Raw genomic sequence first — 24937 nt, 5'->3', positions numbered from 1 at the left:
ATACACTATTTGCGTGCTAAAATAGAGGCTCTAAATTAGGGGATTATTCTCAGCCAAAGTTTTGCTGTTTACGTTAGATTTTTAAAAGATATCTCCTGGATGAGATTTTATGGAGTATATTGTATTAATGCATTTGGTTGAGTGTAGTTTTATTTTTTCAAGTAAGACTGCAACTTATGTTTTTTATGTTACAGCTAGTAATATATATGTAATTGTCATTTATAACAGTTTTTGTGAACTATGTTTATGAAATACATATTTTCTTTACTATAAATTGCACATACCCAGACATTAAACTTCTTGAACTTTATCATCTCATCGTAAAAGTAAATTTGTTTACATGAAATTTTGGAAACCCATAAAGGAGATTGTTTTGGAACCTAATGCTGTGGTCTACAGCTGTCCGCTTTAGTGAATTCCCCCCCCCCCCCCCCCCCCACGAGAATTAAGACAAAATGCGGCTGCTTATGAATAACACCAATCTTTGCAAATTTGTCAGTGACCTTAAGGCCGTAATCTTGGTTGTCAGTGCTTCTCTGCAGTACAGTTGTTATCTGAACAATATTTTCTAGTTTGAGTGGATACTAGTCATTGCTGGGCATACTGTCCAAGCCTGATCAGCTGATAATAATAATATGATCAGGGCGATGACTGAACGGTGTAGGACCGTGACCAATCATTATCAGTCTGACTGGCATGCAAAACTGTTCGGTATGTCCGACAGATCTGATAATTGGTTGGCATCCAGCAGTGTATACACTGCCATTTCCCCTGTTCCTTTACAGGAGAAGAACGAGGAAATGTTTACTCCCCAGTAGGGGAAAGCAGATAACGTAGCCATATACCGAAATATGACAGTGTATAGCAACAATATCTGATGGGTGTTTGGCTGTCTGCTAAAACATCTGCTGGTCTCACAGGCATTTTATCTGACAGTGTATGCCCAGCATACGTTAGGAGTGAACAATCAGTAATTAGATAATACAGGTGTTACGCAGTTTTCCTATTGAGCACATCTTTCCAACATTTTCATTCTTCATAAAAATTAAAGACCTGCTTTAATCACAGCACTACAGTTGCTTTACCCAACATCTGATTTTTATTTTTTCTGTTAGGAGTTCTAAATGTTACAGTTACTTTAATACATGTTATGTTTACCTAAATATTGTTTGAACAATGCTAGTGTATTTTATTTGCCGATAGTATATTTTTATAGATATATATTTTTATGTTAAATACTATAAGTAAAATTGTCTTTCTAACAAATGTTACTATTTGCTCTGGTGACTAACTATGGACAATAATGTTTTCACAAATCAAAATAAAGTGGATTTGACAACGTAAGTCTTAGTGTGCTTTGTTGGTTAGTCTGAAATAGAAATTGATACCATGATAAAAAGCAAACAAATAAAAGCCTACACAGAGTCTAGTCAATATTTTATTTATGATCACAAATGTGTATTGGGGTTCCCCAAACCTAAACACCACACGGCTAAAATTATTTAAGAATGCCCAGATGTGACTATGGAGGTTGTAACCTGGCAACATACATTTCCACCTGTACAGTTTTATATAATTAGTTATAGGTCATATATCTGGGTGTAGCACTGAATTTTGCATATGACTTGATGACTTTGTTTACAGCCTCCAAGAAGTCTTTCTCTGTTGCAATTTTGCGACGTGCTCGGATAGCAAACATTCCTGCTTCAGTGCACACACTGCGGATTTCAGCACCTAGAGGGCAGAAAAATCAGTACAATATGTAAATGTGGCATCCGTATTTTACCAGAGTGCACATATACGCAACTGTATATCAATTTTAATAGTATGTGTCTAATAACATTTTATACAGTTCTGAAACAGCAAAAAAATATATGGATAATACAAAGAAGACATTACCTGTGCTATTTGGACACAGTCGTGCAAGCAACTCAAATCTTATATCTCTCTCAACACTCATGGAACGAGCATGAATCTTAAATATATGTGTACGCCCCTTAAGAAGATACAAAAAATGGAAATGATTGGATAATCTCATGGATTTTCATCTAAATTCCGATATTTTACAAGAAAGCCAAAATGTGAAATCAGATTTATGGCAAATTAGGTTATTAGACAATTGTGTATATACACACACTTTATATTAAATATCACATTAGCACATGGGTATTCAACACATGGGCCCTCCAGCTGTTGTACTACACATACCAGCATATCCTGCCAATTTAGCTATTGGGGCCTGCTAAAACTGTGGTAGAGGATGATGGGATGTGTAGTTCCAAAATAGCTGGAGGGCCAAATGGTGACTTAAGCAGTGTATGAGTGCCCTACAAATGTAAAAATAATGTCATTATAGTATCTACTGTATATATCCTATATCAATAAACATACAATAAAAGAAGATGTAATAAATAAACAAGGGAGTACCAGCACATTCATTAGGTAATGCAAAAAAAGTTATAATTTTTCAGCATATAAAACAAACTGGCAAAAATAAGCATTGTACATCAGTACAAAAGTGTGTGTGTGTGTGTGTATATATATATATTTTCTCAAGCACAAGGCGTTAAGAAGCCAAATGTAAAGAAATAGTCCCATAATACTTTATCAGCATGGCAATGTGATGTAGAACATAAAGCTGTACCATAGATATTAGTCTCTTCTCTGGTATGCTGAAAGAGTAACACTTAGCCCATTGCACCATAGTGACTCCACTATGAAAGCTCTGAATGTGCAGAGTGAGCATATTCTTTGTTTTTAGAATGTAAGCCTCCTGGTCAGAAAATCAGTCTCTAAAACACCAGTTCACCTGCCATTTTTACTTCCTTTATAAAGTTCCATAAAACTTTTTTTTTTTTAACCATACTCATGTGTTAAATATATCAAAAGTCCTATTTACCTCAAGATCAGGTAAACTGAATTCAATTTTTCGGTCTAGTCTTCCAGGCCTCATCAGGGCTGGATCCAAAGTGTCAGGCCTATTTGTGGCCATTAACACTTTTATATTTCCTCTGGGATCAAAACCATCCAACTGATTGATAAGTTCCAGCATAGTTCTCTGGACTTCATTGTCACCCCCAGCTCCATCATCAAAACGGGCTCCTAACAAAACAAGAATGAAAGAATTAGATCACTGTCATGATTTAATTTGCCACATAATTCTGTCCACACAGGCTCCTTCCCTGTAAACCCCAAGTGTCCTAGGAGCTGAGTACTTTTCTGGAGGCTACTTAGACTTATTTCACCTGTCTTGTTTAAGGTTTATTATTATTATTTTTTTCATTTAGACACCCCTCAGTGTTAGCTAGGTATGCTTGGAACAAGCTGAAGGATAAACATACTGTACATCCTATACCCTGCTCCCATCATGGGACATACTCTGGGGAGGGGCATGGGACCTGATCAACATCGCCACACATGCTGGGCTCCTTAAAGGTTTATTAACCATCAGAAGCTAAATTCTAGAAGCCCAAAACCATGCACTGGACTTGGTGGTTGAAAATAAGTTTCAAGTGGCTACCCCATGGTATGCTGGGGAGTGGGATTAGCAGCTCCTTCTTGTAGCAGTCCTTAGCTGGAGGAGTTTATTGTTCCCTTACTTGTTTGGCACGCTCCCATACTTGGACCAGGGAACCCTTTGAGAGGCAAGCACCGTATTCTACGTTCGCTTCCTGAGGCTGGGTTGTGTTAACACCTTAATTCAGTCTATACTTGAACTCTCTACACAGTTAGATGGTAACAAGCAGAAGGATCCTCCTTCTGCTGTAACCCACTGTACTTCTGACATAATCCCTACTTCTCAGACACAGGCACCTTAGGATATTTCATTAGAAAGGAATGTGATAAAGACAGCAAAATAAAAATCCAGACTCCAGATACTTCACTCCTCAAATAATACAAAAACAAAAAGTTACTACTGTTCCATATTCTCCGTAATTCAAAGATTTGGTGAGTGGAAGGTTTTAACGGCAAACAGGGCTAATTGTGAAATTCTACTATAGCATCTATTTCAACTTCCTTCCTAACGCTACTGCTCTGCAAAAGGACGGAAAATGCTAACATGCTAGTATCTTCTTGACTGTAATTTCTTCATCAAGGTGATTATCTAGTAACACTCACCAGTCACCTTTCTTATTTTTCCATGAGGATCAGGCAGTTTTAAGAACTAAACTTCTAAAAGAATCCACTGCCTATTGGATAACTGTTGCATTAAGACATGCTGGTCAATAGGCCTATATCAGAAAATGCAAGAACCCACTGCAATAGATTGTTGGGGCTTCATGCAAGGTCACGTGGTCCTTCAGTGCACTCTGGTTCAATAACTACACCAATAAAAATTACGCTTTTGGTCAAATTTTATTTACAGCCATTCCCTACCTCTCTAATGGCATAGATGAGGGCCTCAACAGCTGGGGACAGGGAATTATCCTTGTCCACCCCAGCCTCTCCTTCATCAAACTGGTAATTCAGAATCAGATTGCAATAATTGAGGAGAGTGCGTTTGTGAGAGACCAACAGGGGGGAAGCTGAATAGCCTGTCTTTGGTCTGCAGCAGCAAACCTAAACGTGACCATAGTTTGTTTCAGGGTCTGTCTTTCTTGTTTAGCCATAGCTAACTCTGAATTATACTGGAAATCATAGTTTTAAATGATTCCATCCACTCAGGTTCCTGCACATTACTTCCCTATGAAGGAATTGAGAATTGGGTACACATGAGGAGCCCTGTGAGGAAGATGTAAACCTAGCCTTGCATAAAGTACACACAGACTTATTTGCAGACATGCTTGAGCAGAAAACACACAGTTAGTAGGATAACAGTTCAGTATTAGTGAGATATGCACACTTATCCCAGACTACCCTTAATGGAGCGACACAGAGGATTGGAACCAGCATACCACAGACCGAGCAGCGCCCCGCTGGGTGTCTTCAATGTGTAACTTTCCACACCGCGGTTTAACAGCTGGTTATGTGCTCCCCTCTTCACTATAACCCCCTGGTACCAGTTACAGTGGTGATTCAGTGGGTTCTGTGGAGGAGCAGACTCCGCATGCAGCCTGTATCAGCGGCAATGGGCGCTGTTTAGCCTCGGATCCCGCTCTTCGGGAAGCCCCGCCCTCATAATGGCGTGCGGTCCTTGCATTTATTTATACTGGCTTTCTCCATTAAACGTGTAAAACGAGTGTACGCAACCCCCATTTACCATACTGCCAGTCTGGGTACTCAGTGGGCACCGCGGCCAAAGGCCGGGTGATCACCGTCCCCTCATGCCGCCAACTTGCAACGGCCGATGTAACACTCACTGCACAGAGTCTGCTTCCGCATCTGTTAAGGGGTGGCAGCATGCTGCCAGTGTGGGCTTACAACCTGGGGATGTGAGAAACAGCGCCTCAGGAGCTCAGTGTCCTGTCAGCTGGGATTACAAACCATTAACTCTTAGGAAGTTGGTTCGGTATCCCCCTTAAGTCCCACGGCGCAGGGAATTAATCATAAAACCTACTTGTCTATACTACACATTCAAGTACAGTATGTCATATACAATAATGGTTGCATGCATATAAAATACCTGAATAAAAACACAATTAATACACGGGTATTAACTGTCCAAAGCTGTACTGCAGTATGATTGTTGGTGCACACGTATGGGCCATTTAAAGTGGTCTTGTTTAGTAGCTTGAAAGATTAACTATCTACTAAAGGAAATATTTCCTTCTTTTCACTTAGAGGTTTATTCCCTGTAGTTCTCATTGCAGACTGCTACAACAAGTCTGTGGTAATTAACAACTATCTGTAATTATAACAATATCTATAGTCCTAGTGCTATGCATAGAACCTTATGAACGTGTTCACTGACGAACACGTAGCCGCCATGCACAATTGTTCAAGGGTCGCACCATGGTGGGCCGCCCAAGAAGGTCCAACAGACAGAGTAGAATGGGCTTTGATGGTAGCAGGAGCTGGAAGGCCAGCCTGTACAGAAGCATGTGCAATCACCATTCTAATCCATCTGGCCAGGGTCTGCTTATTAGCAGGCCAGTCACGTTTATGAAAACCAAAAAAGGACAAACAGAGAATCAGATCTCCTAAGGGAAGCAGTTCTCTCACATAAATACGGAGAGCCCGTACCACATCCAAAGACCGCTCTTTGTGGTTCCGGCCTTTACCTCTCCAGGTTTGTCCTCCAATCTCTTGGTTAAGGTGGAACAATGAAACCACCTTAGGTAGATAACCAGGGCGAGTTCTAAGAACAACCCGGTCACGGTGAAAAATCAGAAAAGGTGACCGACAGAACAAGGCACCCAAGTCTGAAACCTGTCTAGCCGAGGCAATAACCAGCAGAAACAAGACCTTCAGAGTAAGCCACTTAAGGTCCAGAGACTCAAAAGGTTCAAACGGAGACTCTTGTAAGACATCCAGAACAACCGACAAAACCCAAGGAGCCACAGGTGAATGTATGAACATCAGGCAGAGTCGCAATTTTTCTCTGAAACCATGTCGACAAGGCAGAAATATGCACCTTGAGGGAGGTCAGACGAAGACCTAAGTCCAGGCCCTGTTGCAGGAAGGCCAAAAGTTTGGCAGTACTGAACTTGTATATGTCATAATTATTAGTCGCACACCAGGCGAAGTAAGAATTCCAGACCGTATGGTAAATCCAAGCAGACGCCGGCTTACGGGTCTTCAACATAGTTTGAGTGACCGCCTCAGAAAACCCTTTGGTCCTCAGGACAGAAGCTTCAAGAGGCACCCCGTCAAAGCCAGATGGGCCAAATCCTGGTAGACACAAGGGCCCTGAACGAGGTGGTCTGGGCACTGCGGAAGTAGAATAGGACGCTCCATCAAAAGACCCTGCAGGTCTGAGAACCAATGCCGTCTGGGCCACGCTGGAGCGATTAGAAGTAGTATTCCTCCTTCTTGCTTGAACCTTATCACCCTGGGCAGAAGTGACACCGGAGGGAACACGTACGGAATGGAATTGCCAGTGCGTCCATGAACGCTGCTTGAGGATCCCTTGTCCTTGCTCCGAAGACCGGAACCTTGTGATTGTGTCAAGACGCCATCAGGTCTACATCTGGTAGGCCCCACTTGTCCACTAGGAGTTGAAAGACTTCCGGATGAAGACTCCACTCTCCGGCGTGTACTTCCTGATGACTGAGCAAGTCTGCTTCCCAGTTGAGGACACCCGGAATAAACACTGCTGCTATGGCTGGCAGATGGCGTTCCACCCAATGAAGAATCTTTGACACTTCCATCATCGCCAAGTGGCTTAGAGTGCCACCCTGATTTATGTACGCCACCATGGTGGCATTGTCCGACTGTACTTGAACAGGCATGTTCAGTACCAGAGGCTGAGCTAGTGTCAATGCATTGAACACCACCCGCAATTCCAGAATGTTTATCAGGAGGAGAGATTCCTCCCTGGTCCACCGACCCTGAAGAGAGAGAGTGTTGCTCCAATACCGCACCCCAACCCCGCAGACTGGCATCCGTCGTTAAAAGGACCCAGTCGGAGATCCAGAAGGGACGACCCCTGCTCAGTTGCTGGTCCTCCGGAGTCAAAGAGATCATTTGAGTTCTGATCCGGTGAGGTAGGCCGTCCCACTTGGAGAGTATTAACCTCTGCAGAGGGCGTGAATGAAATTGAGCGTACTCTACCATGTCGAAAGCAGACACCATGAGGCCTAGTACTTGCATCGCAGAGTGTATCGACACACGTGGGCGAGAGAGGAAGCATCTCATCTTGTCCTGAAGTTTCAGGACCTTCTCCTGAGACAAAAACAACCGCTGGTTGTGGGTGTCCAATAGAGCTCCCAGGTGCACCACGCTCTGAGCAGGGACCAGGGAAGATTTCTTCCAGTTGATAAGCCACCCGTGGGCTTGCAGGAATTGGACAGTCAGTTCCAGATGACGAAGGAGAACCTCCAGAGAGTTCACCAGGATCAACAAGTCGTCCAGATACGGCAGGATCCTGATACCCAGACGGCGGAGTAGAGCAGTCATGACCGCCATGACCATGGTGAAGATCCCTGGAGCCGTAATCAAACCAAAAGGTAAGGCCTGGAATTGAAAATGTAGGTTGCCAATCGCAAACTGCAGGTATTGCTGATGCGACACTGCAATAGGTATATGCAGGTAAGCATCCTGAATGTGCAGGGATAGCATATAGTCCTTGGGCTCCAAAGCCAGAACAATAGAGTGAAGAGTTACCATATGGAATTTTTAAACTCTCACAAATTTGTTCAGACTTGAGGTTGAAATGGGTCAGGAAGATCCACTAGGAACAGCGTTGAATAGTACCCCCTGCCTCTCTGAGTTAGAGGCACCTGCACTATCACTCCCGTATCCAGGAGGGATCGTACCACCAGATGGAGAGTTTTTGCTTTTACTGGGTCCGAAGGGTAGTTTGTTGATTAAAACTGGCGAAGTGGACGTTTCTTGAAAGAGATGGCATATCCGTGAGCGAAGACTTCCCTTACCCAGGCGTCTGAAGTGGTCTGTAACCATACCTGAGCAAACCGTAGAAGTCTGCTTCCCACCCTGAGATCCCCCAGAGGGAGGCCCGCCCCATCATGCAGCAGGCTTGTCTGTTTTGGAAGCAGGCTGACTGGCAGCCCAGGCTCGTTTAGGTTTGGGCTTAGTGGATTTGGAAGTGCAAGCCTGTTTCGGGTATGCCTGACTCTTTGCTTTACCTTGAGGTCGAAAGGAACGAAAGGAAGTATGCTTAGCCTTCGGAGCTGAAGGAGTAGTACTAGGTAGACATGCAGTCTTAGCAGATGCTAAGTCAGCAACAATCTTATTGAGGTCTTCCCCAAAAAGAATGTTTCCCTTAAAAGGGATCACCTCCAAGGTCTTTTTAGAGTCCAGATCTACAGACCAGGACCGCAACCAGAGGATCCGGCGTGCCAGGATGGACATAGTAGAGGCTTCGGCCGCCAGGATAACTGCATCCGATGCCGCCTCCTGTATATAATGAGAGGCTGTAATAATGTATGAAAGACACTGTCTAGCATTATCAGGAAAATTAGACGGTAGTTCCGCTTCAACTTCCTGAACCCAGGCCTCTATGGCCTTAGCAGCCCAAGAGGCCGCAATAGTAGGCCTATGCACAGCTCCAGCAAGAGTGTAAATAGATTTCAAGCAACCCTCCACTCGTTTATCAGTCGGTTCCTTCAAAGAGGTGAAGGTAGTGACAGGCAGAGCAGATGACACCACCAGACGCGCGACTTGCGAGTGTTATGAGCCACAGCAGTGGCTCATTCCTGTTTGCATTTTGCTCATGTATTTTATGTTATATTTCTGTTTGCATGCCAGGATTTCTCATGTACTTGGTTAGAGTACAGTTGTTGGCCGCCTGTGGTGAGTCTGTGTAATTGCAGCCTGTTTCCTATGTGTTCAGTCTCACCTGCCAGTAATTAGGCCATTACCTTTCTCTAACGTCCTAGAGGATGCTGGGACTCCGTAAGGACCATGGGGAATAGACGGGCTCCGCAGGAGACATGGGCACTTTAAGAAAGACTTTAGACTCTGGGTGTGCACTGGCTCCACCCTCTATGCCCCTCCTCCAGACCTCAGTTTTTAGACTGTGCCCAGAAGAGATGGGTGCACTGCAGGGAGCTCTCCTGAGTTTCCTGCTAAGAAAGCATATGTTAGGTTTTTTCTTATTTTCAGGGAGCACTGCTGGCAACAGACTACCTGCATCGAGGGACTGAGGAGAGAGGAGCAGACCTACTTAAATGATAGGCTCTGCTTCTCGGCTACTGGACACCATTAGCTCCAGAGGGAGTGGAACACAGGTTCGTCCTGGGCGTTCATCCCAGAGCCACGCCACCGTTCTCCTCACAGAGCCCGAAGAAAGAAGATTCTGAGGCGGCAGAAGCCTTTCGGGTGCTTCACTGAGGTAACGCACAGCACGGCAGCTGTGCGCCATTGCTCCCATACACCTCATACACTCCGGTCACAGTAAGGGTGCAGGGCGGGCGCCTGGGCAGCAATAAACCTCTCCTATGGCAAAATGACCTATATACATGTACAGGTGGGCACTGCACATGTATATAAAAGAGCCCCCGCCATGTTTTACAAAGTTTGAGCGGGACAGAAGCCCGCCGCCGAGGGGGCGGGGCTTTTTCCTCAGCACTCACCAGCGCCATTTTCTCTCCACAGCACCGCTGAGAGGAAGCTCCCCGGACTCTCCCCTGCTTGACACACGGTGAAAGAGGGTTTTAAAGTAGAGGGGGGGCACATAATTGGCGATTATACATTACAGCAGCGCTACTGGGTAAACATTCTGTGTTTTTCTCCGGGGTCATATAGCGCTGGGGTGTGTGCTGGCATACTCTCTCTCTGTCTCTTCAAAGGGCCTAAGGGGGAACCGGTCTTCAGAAAAAAAGTTTCCCTGTGTATGTGAAGTGTGTCGGTACGGGTGCGTCGACATGTTTGACGATGAAGGCTCGCCTAAGAAAAAGGAGGGCATGAATGTCAGGTCGCCGTCGGCAACGCCGACACCGGGCTGGATGGATATGTGGAATGTCTTGAATGCTAATGTAAATTTATTGCATAAGAGATTGATCCCTAGCCTCAGTTTTGTCCAGTCAGGTAGTCAGACCATGCCTGTCCCAGTGGCACAGGTACCTTCTGGGTCTCAGAAACGCACATTATCCCAGATCACTGACACAGATACCGACACGGATACAGATTCCAGTGTCGACTATGAGGATGCAAAATTACAGCCAAAAGTGGCTAAAGGTATTCGTTACATGATCATTGCTATTAAAGAGGTTTTGCATATTACTGAGGAACCCCCTGTCCCTGACACGAGGGTACACATGTATAAAGAGAAAAAGCCTGAGATCACCTTTACGTCCTCATTTGAGCTAAGCGAATTGTGCGAAAAGGCTTGGGAATCTCCAGACAGGAGACTACAAGTTCCCAAAAGGATTCTTATGGCGTATCCCTTCCCACAAAAGGACAGGATACGATGGGAATCTTCGCCTAAAGTAGACAAGGCGTTGACACGCTTATCCAAGAAGGTGACACTGCCTTCCCAGGATACTGCTACCCTCAAGGATCCTGCGGATCGTAAGCAAGAAGTTACCATGAAGTACATTTACACACATTCTGGTACTATCGTTAGGCCGGCTATGGCATCGGCCTGGGTTTGTAGTGCTGTCGCAGCATGGACAGATTCCTCATCTACGGAGATTGAAACCCTGGATAAGGATACCATTCTAATGACCCTAGAGCATATCAAGGATGCAGCGTTATATACGAGGGATGCTCAAAGAGACATTTGTTTACTAAGCATCAGAATAAATGCTATGTCTGCTTCTGGTAGGCGACTCTTGTGGACCAGACAGTAGACGGGGGATGCCGACTCAAAGCGGCATATGGAGTCATTGCCTTACAAGGGGGAGGAGTTGTTTGGAGAAGGCCTCTCGGACCTGGTCTCTACTGCTACGGCTGGTAAATCGAATTTTTTACCTTATGTTCCCCCGCAACATACTAAGAAGGCACCTCATTACCAAATGCAGTCCTTTTGTTCAAATAAAAGCAAAAAGGTACGGGGATCGTCCTTTCTTGCCAGAGGTAAAGGCAATGGAAAAAAGCTGCACACAGCTAGTTCCCAGGACCAGAAGTCCTCCCCTACGTCTGCAAAATCCACCGCATGACGCTGGGGCTTCCCTGGGGGGGTCAGCTCAAGTGGGGGCACGTCTTCGATTTTTCAGCCACGTCTGGGTTCACTCACAGGTGGATCCCTGGGCAATAGAGATTGTTTCTCAGGGATACAGGCTGGAATTCGAAGAGATGCCTCCTCGCCGGTTTTTCAAATCGGCTCTGCCAGCTTCTCCCTTCAGAAAGGGAGTTAGTGTTAACTGCAATTCAAAAATTGTATCTGCAACAGGTGATAGTCAAGGCTCCTCTTCTCCAGCAAGGGAAGGGGTATTACTCAACCCTGTTTGTGGTCCCGAAACCGGACGGTTCGGTCAGACCCATTTTTAATCTGAAATCCCTGAACCTGTACTTGAAAAAGTTCAAGTTCAAGATGGAATCGCTCAGAGCGGTCATCGCCAGCCTGGAGGGGGGGGATTGGATGGTTTCCCTGGACATAAAGGATGCTTACCTTCATGTTCCGATTTTTCTTCCTCACCAGGCGTTCCTGAGATTTGCGGTACAGGACTGTCATTACCAATTTCAGACGTTGCCGTTTGGGCTTTCCACGGCCCCGAGAATTTTCACCAAGGTGATGGTGGAAATGATGGTGCTCCTCCGCAGGCAGGGTGTCACAATTATCCCATACTTGGACGATCTCCTCATAAAGGCGAGATCTCGAGATAAGTTACTGGACAGCGTGTTACTGGCTGTGAGGACGTTGCAACAGCACGGCTGGATTCTCAATATTCCGAAGTCCCAGCTGGTTCCTACAATGCGTCTGACCTTCTTGGGCCTGATTCTGGACACAGACCAGAAAAAGGTTTTTCTTCCGATGGAAAAGGCTCAGGAGCTCATCGCTCTGGTGAGGAACCTATTAAAGCCAAAAGAGGTTTCGGTGCTTCACTGCACACGTGTCCTGGGGAAGATGGTGGCATCGTACGAGGCCATCCCCTTCGGCAGGTTCCATGCGAGGACCTTTCAATGGGACCTGCTGGACAAATGGTCTGGGTCTCATTTACAAATGCATCGAAGGATCACCCTGTCTCCCAGAGCCAGGATCTCTCTCCTGTGGTGACTGCACAGTGCTCACCTCCTAGAAGGCCGCAGGTTCGGCATTCAGGACTGGATCCTGGTGACCACGGACGCAAGCCTCCGAGGTTGGGGAGCAGTCACACTGGGAAGAAATTTCCAAGGTCTCAGGTCAAGTCTAGAGACTTGTCTCCACATCAACCTACTGGAGTTGAGGGCCATATACAACGGCCTACGTCAAGCGGAGGCATTACTTCGGGGCAAACCGGTTCTGATTCAGTCGGACAATGTCACAGCAGTGGCTCATGTAAACTGCCAAGGCGGCACAAGGAGCAGAGTGGCCATGGCAGAAGCAAGCAGGATTCTTCGCTGGGCGGAGAATCATGTAAGCGCACTGTCGGCAGTGTTCATCCCGGGGGTGGACAACTGGGAAGCGGACTTCCTCAGCAGACACGACCTGCATCCGGGAGAGTGGGGACTTCATCAGGAAGTCTTCGCACAGATCGCGGGTCAGATAGACATGATGGCGTCCCATCTCAACAAAAAGCTGAAGCGATATTGCGCCAGATTAAGAGATCCTCAGGCGGCAGCTGTAGACGCTCTGGTGACACCATGGGTGTTCAGATGGGTCTATGTGTTCCCTCCTTTGCCTCTCATACCCAAGGTGTTGAGAATAATAAGACAAAGAACAGTGAGAACAATCCTCATTGTTCCAGATTGGCCACGAAGGACTTGGTATCCAGATCTGCAAGAGTTGCTCACAGACGATCCGTGGCCTCTTCCTCTAAGGCAGGACCTGCTGCAACAGGGGCCCTGTCTGTTCCAAGACTTACCGCGGCTGCGTTTGATGGCATGGCGGTTGAACGCCGGATCCTAGCGGAAAAAGGTATTCCGGAGGAGGTCATTCCTACCCTGATTAAGGCTAGGAAGGAAGTGACAGCAAAACATTATCACCGCATATGGCGAAAATATGTTTCTTGCTGTGAGGCCAGGACTGCTCCTACGGAGGAGTTCCATTTGGGCCGTCTACTTCACTTCCTTCAAACAGGAGTGAATTTGGGCCTAAAATTAGGATCCATAAAGGTTCAAATTTTGGCCTTGTCCATTTTCTTTCAAAAAGAATTGGCTTCTCTTCCTGAAGTACAGACATTTGTGAAGGGAGTGCTGCATATTCAGCCTCCTTTTGTACCTCCGGTGGCGCCTTGGGATCTTAACGTGGTATTAAGTTTCCTCAAGTCACCTTGGTTTGAACCACTCAAAACAGTGTAGTTGAAATATCTCACTTGGAAGGTGGTCATGTTGTTTGCCTTAGCTTCTGCAAGGCGTGTTTCGGAATTAGCGGCTTTGTCATATAAAAGTCCCTATCTGTATTTTCATGTGGATAGGGCAGAATTGTGGACTCGTTCCTGCCTAAAGTGGTCTCATCTTTTCATATGAACCAACCTATTGCCGTGCCTGTGGGTACGCGTGATTTGGAGGATTCCGAGTCACTTGATGTGGTCAGGGCTTTGAAGATTTATGTGGCCAGAACAGCTAGGGTCAGGAAGACAGAGGCGCTGTTTATCCTGTATGCAGCCAATAAGGTTGGCGCACCGGCTTCAAAGCAGACTATTGCTCGCTGGATCTGTAACACGATTCAGCAAGCACATTCTTCGGCAGGATTGCCATTGCCAAAATCGGTTAAGGCCCATTCCACTAGCAAGGTGGGCTCTTCTTGGGCGGCTGCCCGAGGGGTCTCGGCATTACAGTTGGGCCGAGCAGCTACTTGGTCGGGATCAAACACCTTTGCAAAGTTCTATAAGTTTGATACCCTAGCGGAGGAAGACCTCCGGTTTGCTCAATCGGTGCTGCAGAGTCATCCGCACTCTCCCGCCCGTTTGGGAGCTTTGGTATAATCCCCATGGTCCTTACGGAGTCACAGCATCCTCTAGGACGTTAGAGAAAATAAGATTTTACACTTACCGGTAAATCTATTTCTCGTAGTCCGTAGAGGATGCTTGGCGCCCGTCCCAAGTGCGGAATTCTTCTGCAAGACTTGTATATAGTTATTGCTTACAAAAGGGTTTTCTTATAGTTCATCGGTTTGGACCGGGACTATGTTGTTTGTTCATACTGCTAACTGGGTAGTTTATCACAAGTTAAACGGTGTGGCTGGTATGAATCTTGCCCTTGGATTAACAAAAATCCTTTCCTCGTACTGTCCATCTCCTCTGTGCACAGTTTCTCTAACTGAGGTCTGAAGGAGGGGCATAGAGGGAGGAGCCAGTGCACACCCAGAATCAAAAGTCGTTCTTAAAGTGCCCATGTCTCCTGCGGAGCCCGTCTATTCCCCATGGTCCTTACGGAGTCGCAGCATCCTCTACGGACTACGAGAAATAGATTTACCGGTAAGTGTAAAATCTTATTTTTGCCTGGCTTCCAGCTATCCCGATTGGGGCGTGCTTCCTTTATTACTCAGCTGACCCTGCATCCAGAGCTGGTGATATTAGTAGGGTTTTGTACCTGTATGTTCCTGGTTAGTTTCCTGCAAACCTGTTCCTGGTCCCTGTCAGCTCGTTGGAGATCCTTCCTGTGTTGTGTTGTGCTGTGACCTGGAGACTTTGACTAATCGATTCTTGACCAGATCTTGCCAGCAGGTGTTCAGGTTTTTGTGGAGTATCCATGCTAAACAGTTCTTTGTTTATATTTTATCTTTAACATCCCTGAGCATTGTTGCTCTCACTGTTTATTTGTTTATAACATCTAAAACCATTGTTGGTCTCATTATCACTCGTGCATTGGTGTTGCAGGGTTAGTTAGGTTTCCCCTTACTCGCAGTCTCGGGTGGTGCCTTGTCACTTACTAAGACTGGGGGGCATCGGCGTTTGGGCAGACCTAATTCGCCCATTCAAACGCGGCTGTCGTGGGCACAGGAAATTTAGCAGCGCAGGTACCATCCAACCACTAAGAGGGGTAATGCAGTCATGGGTAGAGTACGAGTTGTTGCCAACCTCAAACCTAGCTTCAGCTTTACCGGTGAGTACAGGAACTTCCCAGTGGTCGCATACTCCCCTGAGTTCCAGGTACTCAATTCCTAACAGTGAGTCCACTGGCGGCAGTGTTTCCCAATTTTTACTTAACTCTGCAGCGAGAGGATAACAAGCTAGCATCTTCTTAGACAGGGAGAATTTATTTCCTGGATATTCCCAGGATTCCTGACGTATGTCAACTAAGTGGTCAGAATGAGGTAAAAATAGGATTTTTATACCTACCGGTAAATCCTTTTCTCTTAGTCCGTAGAGGATGCTGGGGACACCAAAAGAACCATGGGGTATAGACGGGATCCGCAGGAGACATGGGCACTTTAAGACTTTCAAAAGGGGTGTGCACTGGCTCCTCCCTCTATGCCCCTCCTCCAGACATAGGAACTGTTCCCAGGGAGACTGACATATTTCGAGGAAAGGATTTATCGTTAAACTAAGGTGATATTCATACCAGCACACACCTCAAGCACACCGTACAACGTGGTATTCAACAGAACACAAGCCAACGGCATGAATTATTTCAGCAACAGGCTGACTATAAACAGAACACAACAGGTGTGTAACCATAACTAATGACTGCAGATACAGTACGCTCTGGGACAGGTGCCCAGCATCCTCTACGGACTAAGAGAAAAGGATTTACCGGTAGGTATTAAAATCCTATTTTCTCATACGTCCTAGAGGATGCTGGGGACACCAAAAGAACCATGGGGTTATACCAAAGCTCTGGAACCGGCGGGAGAGTGCCGATGACTCTGCAGCACCGATAGACCTCAAGTTTGGTCATCATCGGCCAGGGTATCAAACTTTTAAAACTTCACAAAAGTGTTCGAACCCGACCAAGTAGCCGCTCGGCAAAGCTGTAATGCAGAGACCCCTCGGGCAGCCGACCAGGACGAGCCCACCTTTCTAGTAGAATGGGCCTTCACCGATTTCGGCAACGGTAATCCGGTCGTGGAATGAGCATGCTGAATCGTGTTACAAATCCAGCGTGCAATGGTCTGTTTGGAAGCAGGACAAAACCAATCTTGTTGGGAGCATGCAGGACAAACAGAGCTTCGGTTTTCCTAAACCAAGCCGTTCTGGCGACATAAATTTTCAGAGCTCTGACCACATCCAAAGATTTTGACTCAACGAAAGCGTCAGTAGCCACTGGCACCACAATAGGCTGGTTCATGTGGAAAGATGAAACCAACTTCGGCAGAAAATGCTGCCGAATCCTCAATTCTGCTCTATCTTCATGAAATATTAAATAAGGGCTCTTGTGAGACAAAGCCAACAGGATGACCACTTTCCAAGTGAGAACCTTCAACTCCACCGTCTGTAAAGGTTCAAACCAATGCGATTGAAGGGACTGCAACACCACGTTAAGATCCCATGGTGCCACAGGGGGCACAAATGGAGGTTGGATGTGCAACACACCCTTCATGAAAGTTTGAACTTCTGGAAGGGAGGCCAATTGTTTTTGAAAGAAAACCGATAAGGCTGAAATCTGAACCTTAATTGAGCCCAACTTTAGGCCCGCCTCCACACCTGCTTGTAGAAAATTGAGAAAATGTCCTAGCTGAAACTCTTCCGCAGGCGCCTTCTTGGATTCACAACAAGACACATATTTCCTCCAAATGCGATGGTAATGTTTAGACGTTACTCCCTTCCTGGCCTGAAGAAGTGTGGGAATGACTTCACTGGGAATACCCTTTCGGGCTAGGATCTGTCGTTCAACCGCCATGCCGTCAAACGTAGCCGCGGTAAGTCTTGGTATACGCACAGGCCTTGCTGTAACACGTCCTCGCGTAGAGGAAGAGGCCAGGAATCTCCTATGAGTAATTCCTGAAGATCTGGATACCAAGCCCTCATTGGCCAGTCAGGAACAATGAGGATTGCTTGAACCTTTGTTCTTCTTATGATCTTTAGAACTTTTGGAATGAGAGGCAGTGGAGGGAATACACCCATGGTGTCACTAGTGCATCCACTGTTATTGCAAAATAATTGCCTCTATAGAAGTTTTAAATCCCGTTGGCAACACTGCCAAAACCAGTGACTCTGAAAATTTGGCACTTAGCCTTTGAAGCCGGCAAATATCTTGACTGTACACTCTGAGATAGCTCACAGTGTATGGCACAATACCAGAGTTCCCCACCTTTGAGGAAACCAGGGAAATGTTGGTCACTCAGCCCAGGGCAGTGTATATACTACCCGATGTGGCCGACTAACAGCTCAAAACTTGTCGGATCTGTCGAGCATACCAATGATTTAGAATGTCCAACAGATCAATAATTTGTGATCGGAAGCGGAAATAGACTGTACAATTGTGTAGATTAGCCCGATAATTGCCCAGCACTAGCCATGTCACTTCCTTGCATAGTTATGTAATTCCCTCTTTTTCTAGGTCGTGTCCTCCAACCATTCGTACTGCAGAGGATTATCACAACTCAACAAGATTGATGGGAAAAGTCTAGGAGGATATAAAAGGGATTATGACATTTTAATGATTAGCAAGCTCTGGAAGCATATAAAATAGGTTACATCTTTTTCATGATTTAATATTAACAATAACTTAATCAAATGAGAAAATAAAGAAATGTATCTTGTTAGCCAATTTGAGTAAGGTGAAAAGTATGCATACAATTAAACATAAGTTAAAGCGTTGCTCAGGCTTGGGGCACATGGCAAAGTTGCCACTTGTCCCAAACTTTATTTGCGCCGGCCACTGAACATTTAGCCTGTCTGCCAAGGGCAAATCCAGGCATCGTTGGACTTCGGTTGAGTAACAAGGTGCCGCTTCATGCTGATGAGCTCTTACTTTTTTTTTACCCGTCTACTCTAACGCCCACGGTGTGCTCACTTAGTATTTTGGTTGAAGACGCCTTTGACTGATATACTAGGCAATATGTTTTTAATCTATTCTAATTAGCGAAGGTCTGCATTGATTGGGCATAGATGGCTGCCTCAGGCCCTGGGTTTCATTAGTTAACACCACTGTGTCTCATGAGAAATATATGCATATTGTTATTAGTGTGTGCTTAGGAGACAATATCCTTGTGTTACCAATTCTTACCACCAATAGCATCAATTTCATCAAAGAAAATTAGACAGGCTTTCTTTGTCCTGGCCATCTCAAACAATTCACGCACCATTCGAGCACCCTATGGAAAACATAAATAAACAGTGATTTAACAATTCTAAAAGAACAACAAAATTTCCCTTCAACTTCCAAAGTGAACAAAAAGTTTGGGTACCATGTTATACAAGTTGGACACCAAAGAAAATGTATATATTTATAGCATGGTTGTAGCAGCCAGTAATAATTTAAATGAAAAAGAATATGCATGGTAAACATAATTTCTTACCTCTCCAACATATTTCTGGACCAGTTCTGATCCAATGACTCTGATGAAGCAGGCATCAGTCCTGTTAGCAACTGCACGAGCGCAAAGAGTCTTTCCAGTTCCTGGAGGGCCGAACAGAAGCACTCCTTTGGGGGGCTCAATGCCCAGATTAACAAATCGCTCAGGCTAAAGAAAGCAATAAAAAAACAAATGTAATGCTCATCTAATCAACATTAGAAGTCAAGCAGACTTTGTGGTGTGTAGCATCAATATAAAAATGCCAATGTCCTCACCCAGCAAGCTACCACCACAACATAGCAAACATAGACCAGTCATGGTGTATTAACTTACATGAAGCAAAGGAGTTTCCACAACTTCTCTTAACTTTTCTATCTGTTCTTTGCAGCCCCCAACATCACTATATGTCACATCAGGTTTCTCTTCCACCTATACAAGATGACACATACTGTGCTGTTAATATACTGCAGTAAGGACAAACAATAACATGCATTTCATTTTATTCATTGAAAACCATTACCTGCATCATAGTCACTGTGGGATCAATTTTTGGAGGCAATGGTATATGGATCTGGTACTTGTTTCTGTCCACACTGTATACAAGATGGATGTGTAATAAAGAAATGAGAATCGGTTTACTGCACCTGTTGTCACTAGATTACCCAAATACAGTATTTAAAAATACACAGAAAAACACGTATGCAACTAAATGGTTATTAACACTGCTTACCCAACTCTCATGCCTTCCTCTATATCAGTAGGGGCAACCTGGTCACTGAGGTCTACCACAAACTTTGCAAACTGCTTCACATTTATTATATATTTCGGATCCTCAGAGTCAGCATTTATTATTTTTGTACACCTAAAGAAAGAGGAGGGGGAAAAAACTACTAATTAACACTTCATCTGATAACATGTAAGCAATTTAGCAACATGCTGCATAGATAAGAACTGGCAATGATAGCAGTTTGCAAAAATACAGAACACAATACTTTCATTTAAGACCTTTTCACTTAAAATTTGACCAAAATCCCTAGCACCACAAGCTAAGTGATGAATTAGAAATGTGGTACAATAGGCAGCAATTCATGTGCAAGTTTTTACATGCAAGTCAAATATATGAAAGTACAGCAATACAAACGCACATGTACACGCCTAAAGAGATCATACGTGTTCAGTTAACGGATGCATATGCCAATGGTTAAAAAGAGAACAGGCTGTGATCAATGAAATGCAGCATAAGACTGTGAGCTCTTAGCAACATGTTACACTACCCTATGCACATCTCAATTTTGATATATGTCAAATTTGTCTATAAATTGTCTTATACTTGTAATGTGACCTTATTGTGAATCAGTACCTGGCCACCTGAAGTGGTTGTTCACTCTGGAGAGTCTGTTTATCAGCAGCCAAGTCCCACAGGGCAGGGGGAGCAAGACCTGTGTCAGACTCCTTAATACCTAAAATAAATACAGAGGACATGTGTAAGCTGGGAGTCACTCCCTTCTTCCTCCACTGGAGCACACAACACTATGAGGAATAGAACTGCTCGATGGACAACACTAATTCTATAACATAATGATGCCCTTATCCTCTGCATCATCCTCCCAATATACATGAGCGGCTCCAGATAAGCCTTTAGCAGCTTTGCATAGGTAATATTGGAAATGGAAAGATGGGAAACTAAACCTGTCTGCCAGTAGCTACAGTTCGGTAGCCATGTGTGACATTCATGGAGAACCTAGACAAACACTACTATAGAAAATGCTTATAGTAGGAAATCTACCACATACAAATAGGTTACAATTTTCAATTAACTAATCACAAATCCTGTCACAAAAATATAAGGCCTACTTTAAATACACTAACTCACAGGGGACAGAAATGGACATTACTTTTCTTAAACTTCACTAGCTAGAAAAATATATAACTGCTGTGTTATATGTTCTGTTATACAATGCCATTTTATCGCAGAAGCCCCAGAGCAGTTTTCTTCACTAATTCCGCTCTTAATACTAAGATAGAAACAAACCTGTGAGCTCATTAATTTTCTTAAGAAGTTGCTGTATGTCATCTTCCACTTGTTTAATTTGACGAGAATATGTGCTTTGTCCCTGCAAAACAAGATCAATGGTTTTCACATTTGCCTATTTAACAATATATGTACAGTATAATTACCACAAACATTAAACATCATAAATACTATAGCCAGTCTATGCCCACATGCCACTCATAGTGACTGCCTCTGGCACCATTGGGATTCTATGGCCCTCCCCTTCTAAAGAACATCTTCTGTTACCATCAACTACAGCTCACTTTGCTTATATGAAGCATACAAATGATATAACAAACTTAATACTAGTTTTAGTTGCCGGCAGGCTTTTTAAATTTATAGACAACAATTATGAATACACATCAGGCCTACTTGTCTGCTGAAGGAGTTGCTGATTGGTAAGTTTGTGTAGCTTTGCCAATCTGCTACTCGATATGATTGGCCAGACATCACAATTGGGTGGGTATCTAAATTTGCCTGTCCAGTTGTGATGTCATTGTCTGCGGTTCCTGCGACCACATAACGGGTAGGTCAGCCGTACACACAGCAAGATGTACAGATATATCTGAATCAGCTGTACTGCAAGACAGATGCAATATGTCTGTGAAGACATTGTTCACAAATATATTGCCTGTACATGACAGATGCACTTTGCGATATATCCTTTGCTGGTTGGACTAATGGTGTGCTGCCCTGGGGTGGTCGGGCCTGAGCCGACTTTGTGGGGTCCAAGCCTTGGACCTATGCTTAGTTAGGGACCTCCAGCAATAGAGCAGCCGTGAAGTGGCCTGGAGGCTTATCATATCTTTTGCAAAACATATGTAACGAAGAGCTCTAAATTTCCTATTATTACATAGTATATAGTTCTTCTTACTAACAGCCAGCAGAGTGCGTGGGAAAAATCCCTTTTGTATTTCTTGTCTAGAGTAACCCCCTCCCGCAGCACCTGGGGATTGTTACCAGCTTGATTAGAGCAGTTTTCCACTATTTATTGCAGTTCAGAGAGGCATAGATGGAGCCAGCATTAGGAGGGCATGCTGGGTCCTGTAGTGCCATTTGGAGGATACAGGGGTGCCTCCAGGTAAACTAGCTCTCAATCTGGATATGTTCTGTATGTGCCATTATCATGTGGCCATATATTAAGCAATTGTATGACCCATAGTGGATGTTATTATTATTATGCTGTGTATGGGTTTTGGGAGTGGTACCCCCCGGGTCTGGTGGGGCTGGGCCACCTTGGGGTAGCATGCCATATTATTTATTTAGCACTTATGTAACACTCCTATTTTTTCACTAATATTACTCTTTTGAGTATTTTATTAACACCCTTATTTTTGTAGCACTTTCTAACCCATAGCTTCTGCTTCTTTCTTAACACATATTAACACTTTAGTATTTCAATGGTGTGCTGCCCTGGGGTGGTCGGGCCTGAGCCGACTTTGTGGGGTCCAAGCCTTGGACCTATGCTTAGTTAGGGACCTCCAGCAATAGAGCAGCCGTGAAGTGGCCTGGAGGCTTATCATATCTTTTGCAAAACATATGTAACGAAGAGCTCTAAATTTCCTATTATTACATAGTATATAGTTCTTCTTACTAACAGCCAGCAGAGTGCGTGGGAAAAATCCCTTTTGTATTTCTTGTCTAGAGTAACCCCCTCCCGCAGCACCTGGGGATTGTTACCAGCTTGATTAGAGCAGTTTTCCACTATTTATTGCTGGTTGGACTAATGACAAGTTGTTTAGTGTGTAAGTAGCATTTAGTTTATTACTAGATATTCAAATGTAGGTTTGGCTTCTGTGGGTTTCAATGTATGGTAATAAAATGACAGTCATTAACTTTATTCTAAAAACATGCATAATCTTATGTTATTATTCAGCAGAAGATAAGAGGTAAGTTAGGCATTTGTGGCTGCTGCATCCTCTTTATTTTTTTTAATGGGAACTCTAGACTCATCCACTCCACCATCAACATCAAACCCTCTGGCTTCCAAATGTTAAACTACAAGATTCTGAATAAGATTGACAGAAAGGTTTTGGTAGGGAAAAGGTTATGTGAATAAGAACAGAAATGCCTCTAAGTATTTTCAACTTTAAATTTAGAGATTGTTAAACATTAAAAATATACTGGTGTGTGCAGACAATAAGAAAACTAAGGGAAAAAAACCCATTAAACTCTTTAGAAGCAATGTAAATAAGGCTATCAGAAGCACATCATTTGCATGGCTGCTAATGTGATTATTATTTTCATCCTTTAAATATATGGCGCCACAAGGGATCAGCAGTGCCCAATTACAGAGTACATTAATGAAAAATCAAAACAGGACAATAGTGACTTTCAGTTGAAAACAATATAGGACAACTACAGGGTAAATAACTGACAAAAGTATCAGGGTGGCAGAAAACTACGGGATTAGGTGCCGTGGGGCAGGGGCGTCTCTAGAGAGGAGGGGACCCGTGTGCAGACTCCGTGTGTGGGCCCCCTCCTCTCCCGTAGCCGTCGCGCCGCTGCTAGCGCTATGAGCGCTGTAGACTTTGTCACAGTGTCAGAGTCTACAGCACATGCGCAGGACTCTGAAAAATGGCCGCCACACCATTTTTTTGGAGTCCTGCGCATGTGCTGTAGACTCTGGAACTGTGCCAGAGTATCTAGTGGTCAGTGCGCTAGCAGCAGCGCGACAGCTACGGGAGAGGAGGGGGCCCACACACGGTCAGCGATGGACTCCGGAAAAGTAAGTATAGGAGAAATGGCTGCAGTGTGGGCCCCCCTGGACTCAGGGGCCCGTGTGCCCCGCACACACTGCACCCATTATAGAAACGCCAATGCATGGGAGGTTGTTTAAATAAAAGGAGGGATTAGCATTGAAGTGATCTGCATTGTTTCTGACTGTTACCATTAACTTTAAGTCTGTTATATCACACATCAAAAAAGGTCACACATACAGGGCCCCATTTATCAATGAGTTTTATTACCAGCTGCATATTTAATTGGGAAAATCAGCACTTACAATTTGGCTATAGCTATTGACTTGCTATTTTGTTTTTCTTTGTGACTATCAATACACATTGAGTGTATTACAATAAAAAATAATAATAATAATAATAGTTGCATGTACAAGTCTGTATAGATCGCTGCTGTTCAGCAGAGTAACTTACATAAGTTTTCAGCAAAGCGATGTCTCCCTCATCCAGCGCTGAAATGAGGAAAATAAACATTAATAGGGGGACTGGCACATTGCTGCTGCAGCCCCAGTAACACGGTGGCACTGTGAGACGGGGCCCGGCCGCCCACTCCGGGAATCGGGTACTCGCTGCTGCATGCAGCCACATTAGGCACCGGTAATAACGGGTACCCTTGGATCATACAGCCGGTAATTTCAGGCCTAACCCCTACCCTGCTCACCCCGTATAGGTTTGTCCTCCTTCTCCTCCTCCTTTGTCTTCCGCTGGTCGGCACCCAGGTAGTCCGGCATGACGGTGGTGAGCTGCACAACCACTGACTCTGACACACGGGAAACAGTCAGACACCCTACTGCAATCCAACTTGGTTTCACACTTAACCAGCAGCAATTACACAGCAAACTAGACACCACTTCCGGGGTTGACCGGAAACGGAATCTGCATCCCTGATGCTGCTCTGTCTGCCAACCAACACTAGAGCACTAGTGGGAGCTCATGTGACGCCTGTGTGTCCTCATCCGCGACTTGCAACATGTTTGCGGAGACAGATTTATCTACTCTGATACAGTTTATGTTGGGCATTATCATAAAACAGAAATGTATAATTTATTGTCAGCTTACCACTGTTTAACAGTCAGTCTGAGGAGTACATTTACTAAAATG

The 24937-nt window shown here is 44.6% G+C and overlaps 1 protein-coding gene across 1 annotated transcript; it reads right to left on the bottom strand.

Moving 5' to 3' along the window:
• Positions 1-1425: 1425 nt before the first annotated feature.
• On the bottom strand, positions 1426-24726 carry PSMC2 (proteasome 26S subunit, ATPase 2). The gene is made up of 12 exons (XM_063927009.1): positions 24498-24726; positions 24251-24288; positions 21078-21159; positions 20406-20505; positions 19776-19907; positions 19566-19638; positions 19379-19474; positions 19049-19213; positions 18757-18844; positions 2900-3102; positions 1900-1996; positions 1426-1734 (listed from the first exon to the last, which is right to left on the bottom strand). The coding sequence occupies exons 1-12, from the start codon at positions 24565-24567 to the stop codon at positions 1577-1579; spliced, it is 1302 nt and encodes a 433-aa protein (XP_063783079.1). The 5' UTR covers positions 24568-24726; the 3' UTR covers positions 1426-1576.
• Positions 24727-24937: the final 211 nt, after the last annotated feature.

This window comes from Pseudophryne corroboree, chromosome 6 (assembly GCF_028390025.1).
Source record: "Pseudophryne corroboree isolate aPseCor3 chromosome 6, aPseCor3.hap2, whole genome shotgun sequence".
Lineage (NCBI taxonomy): Eukaryota > Metazoa > Chordata > Amphibia > Anura > Myobatrachidae > Pseudophryne > Pseudophryne corroboree.
This window is presented reverse-complemented; position numbering and strand designations above follow the sequence as displayed.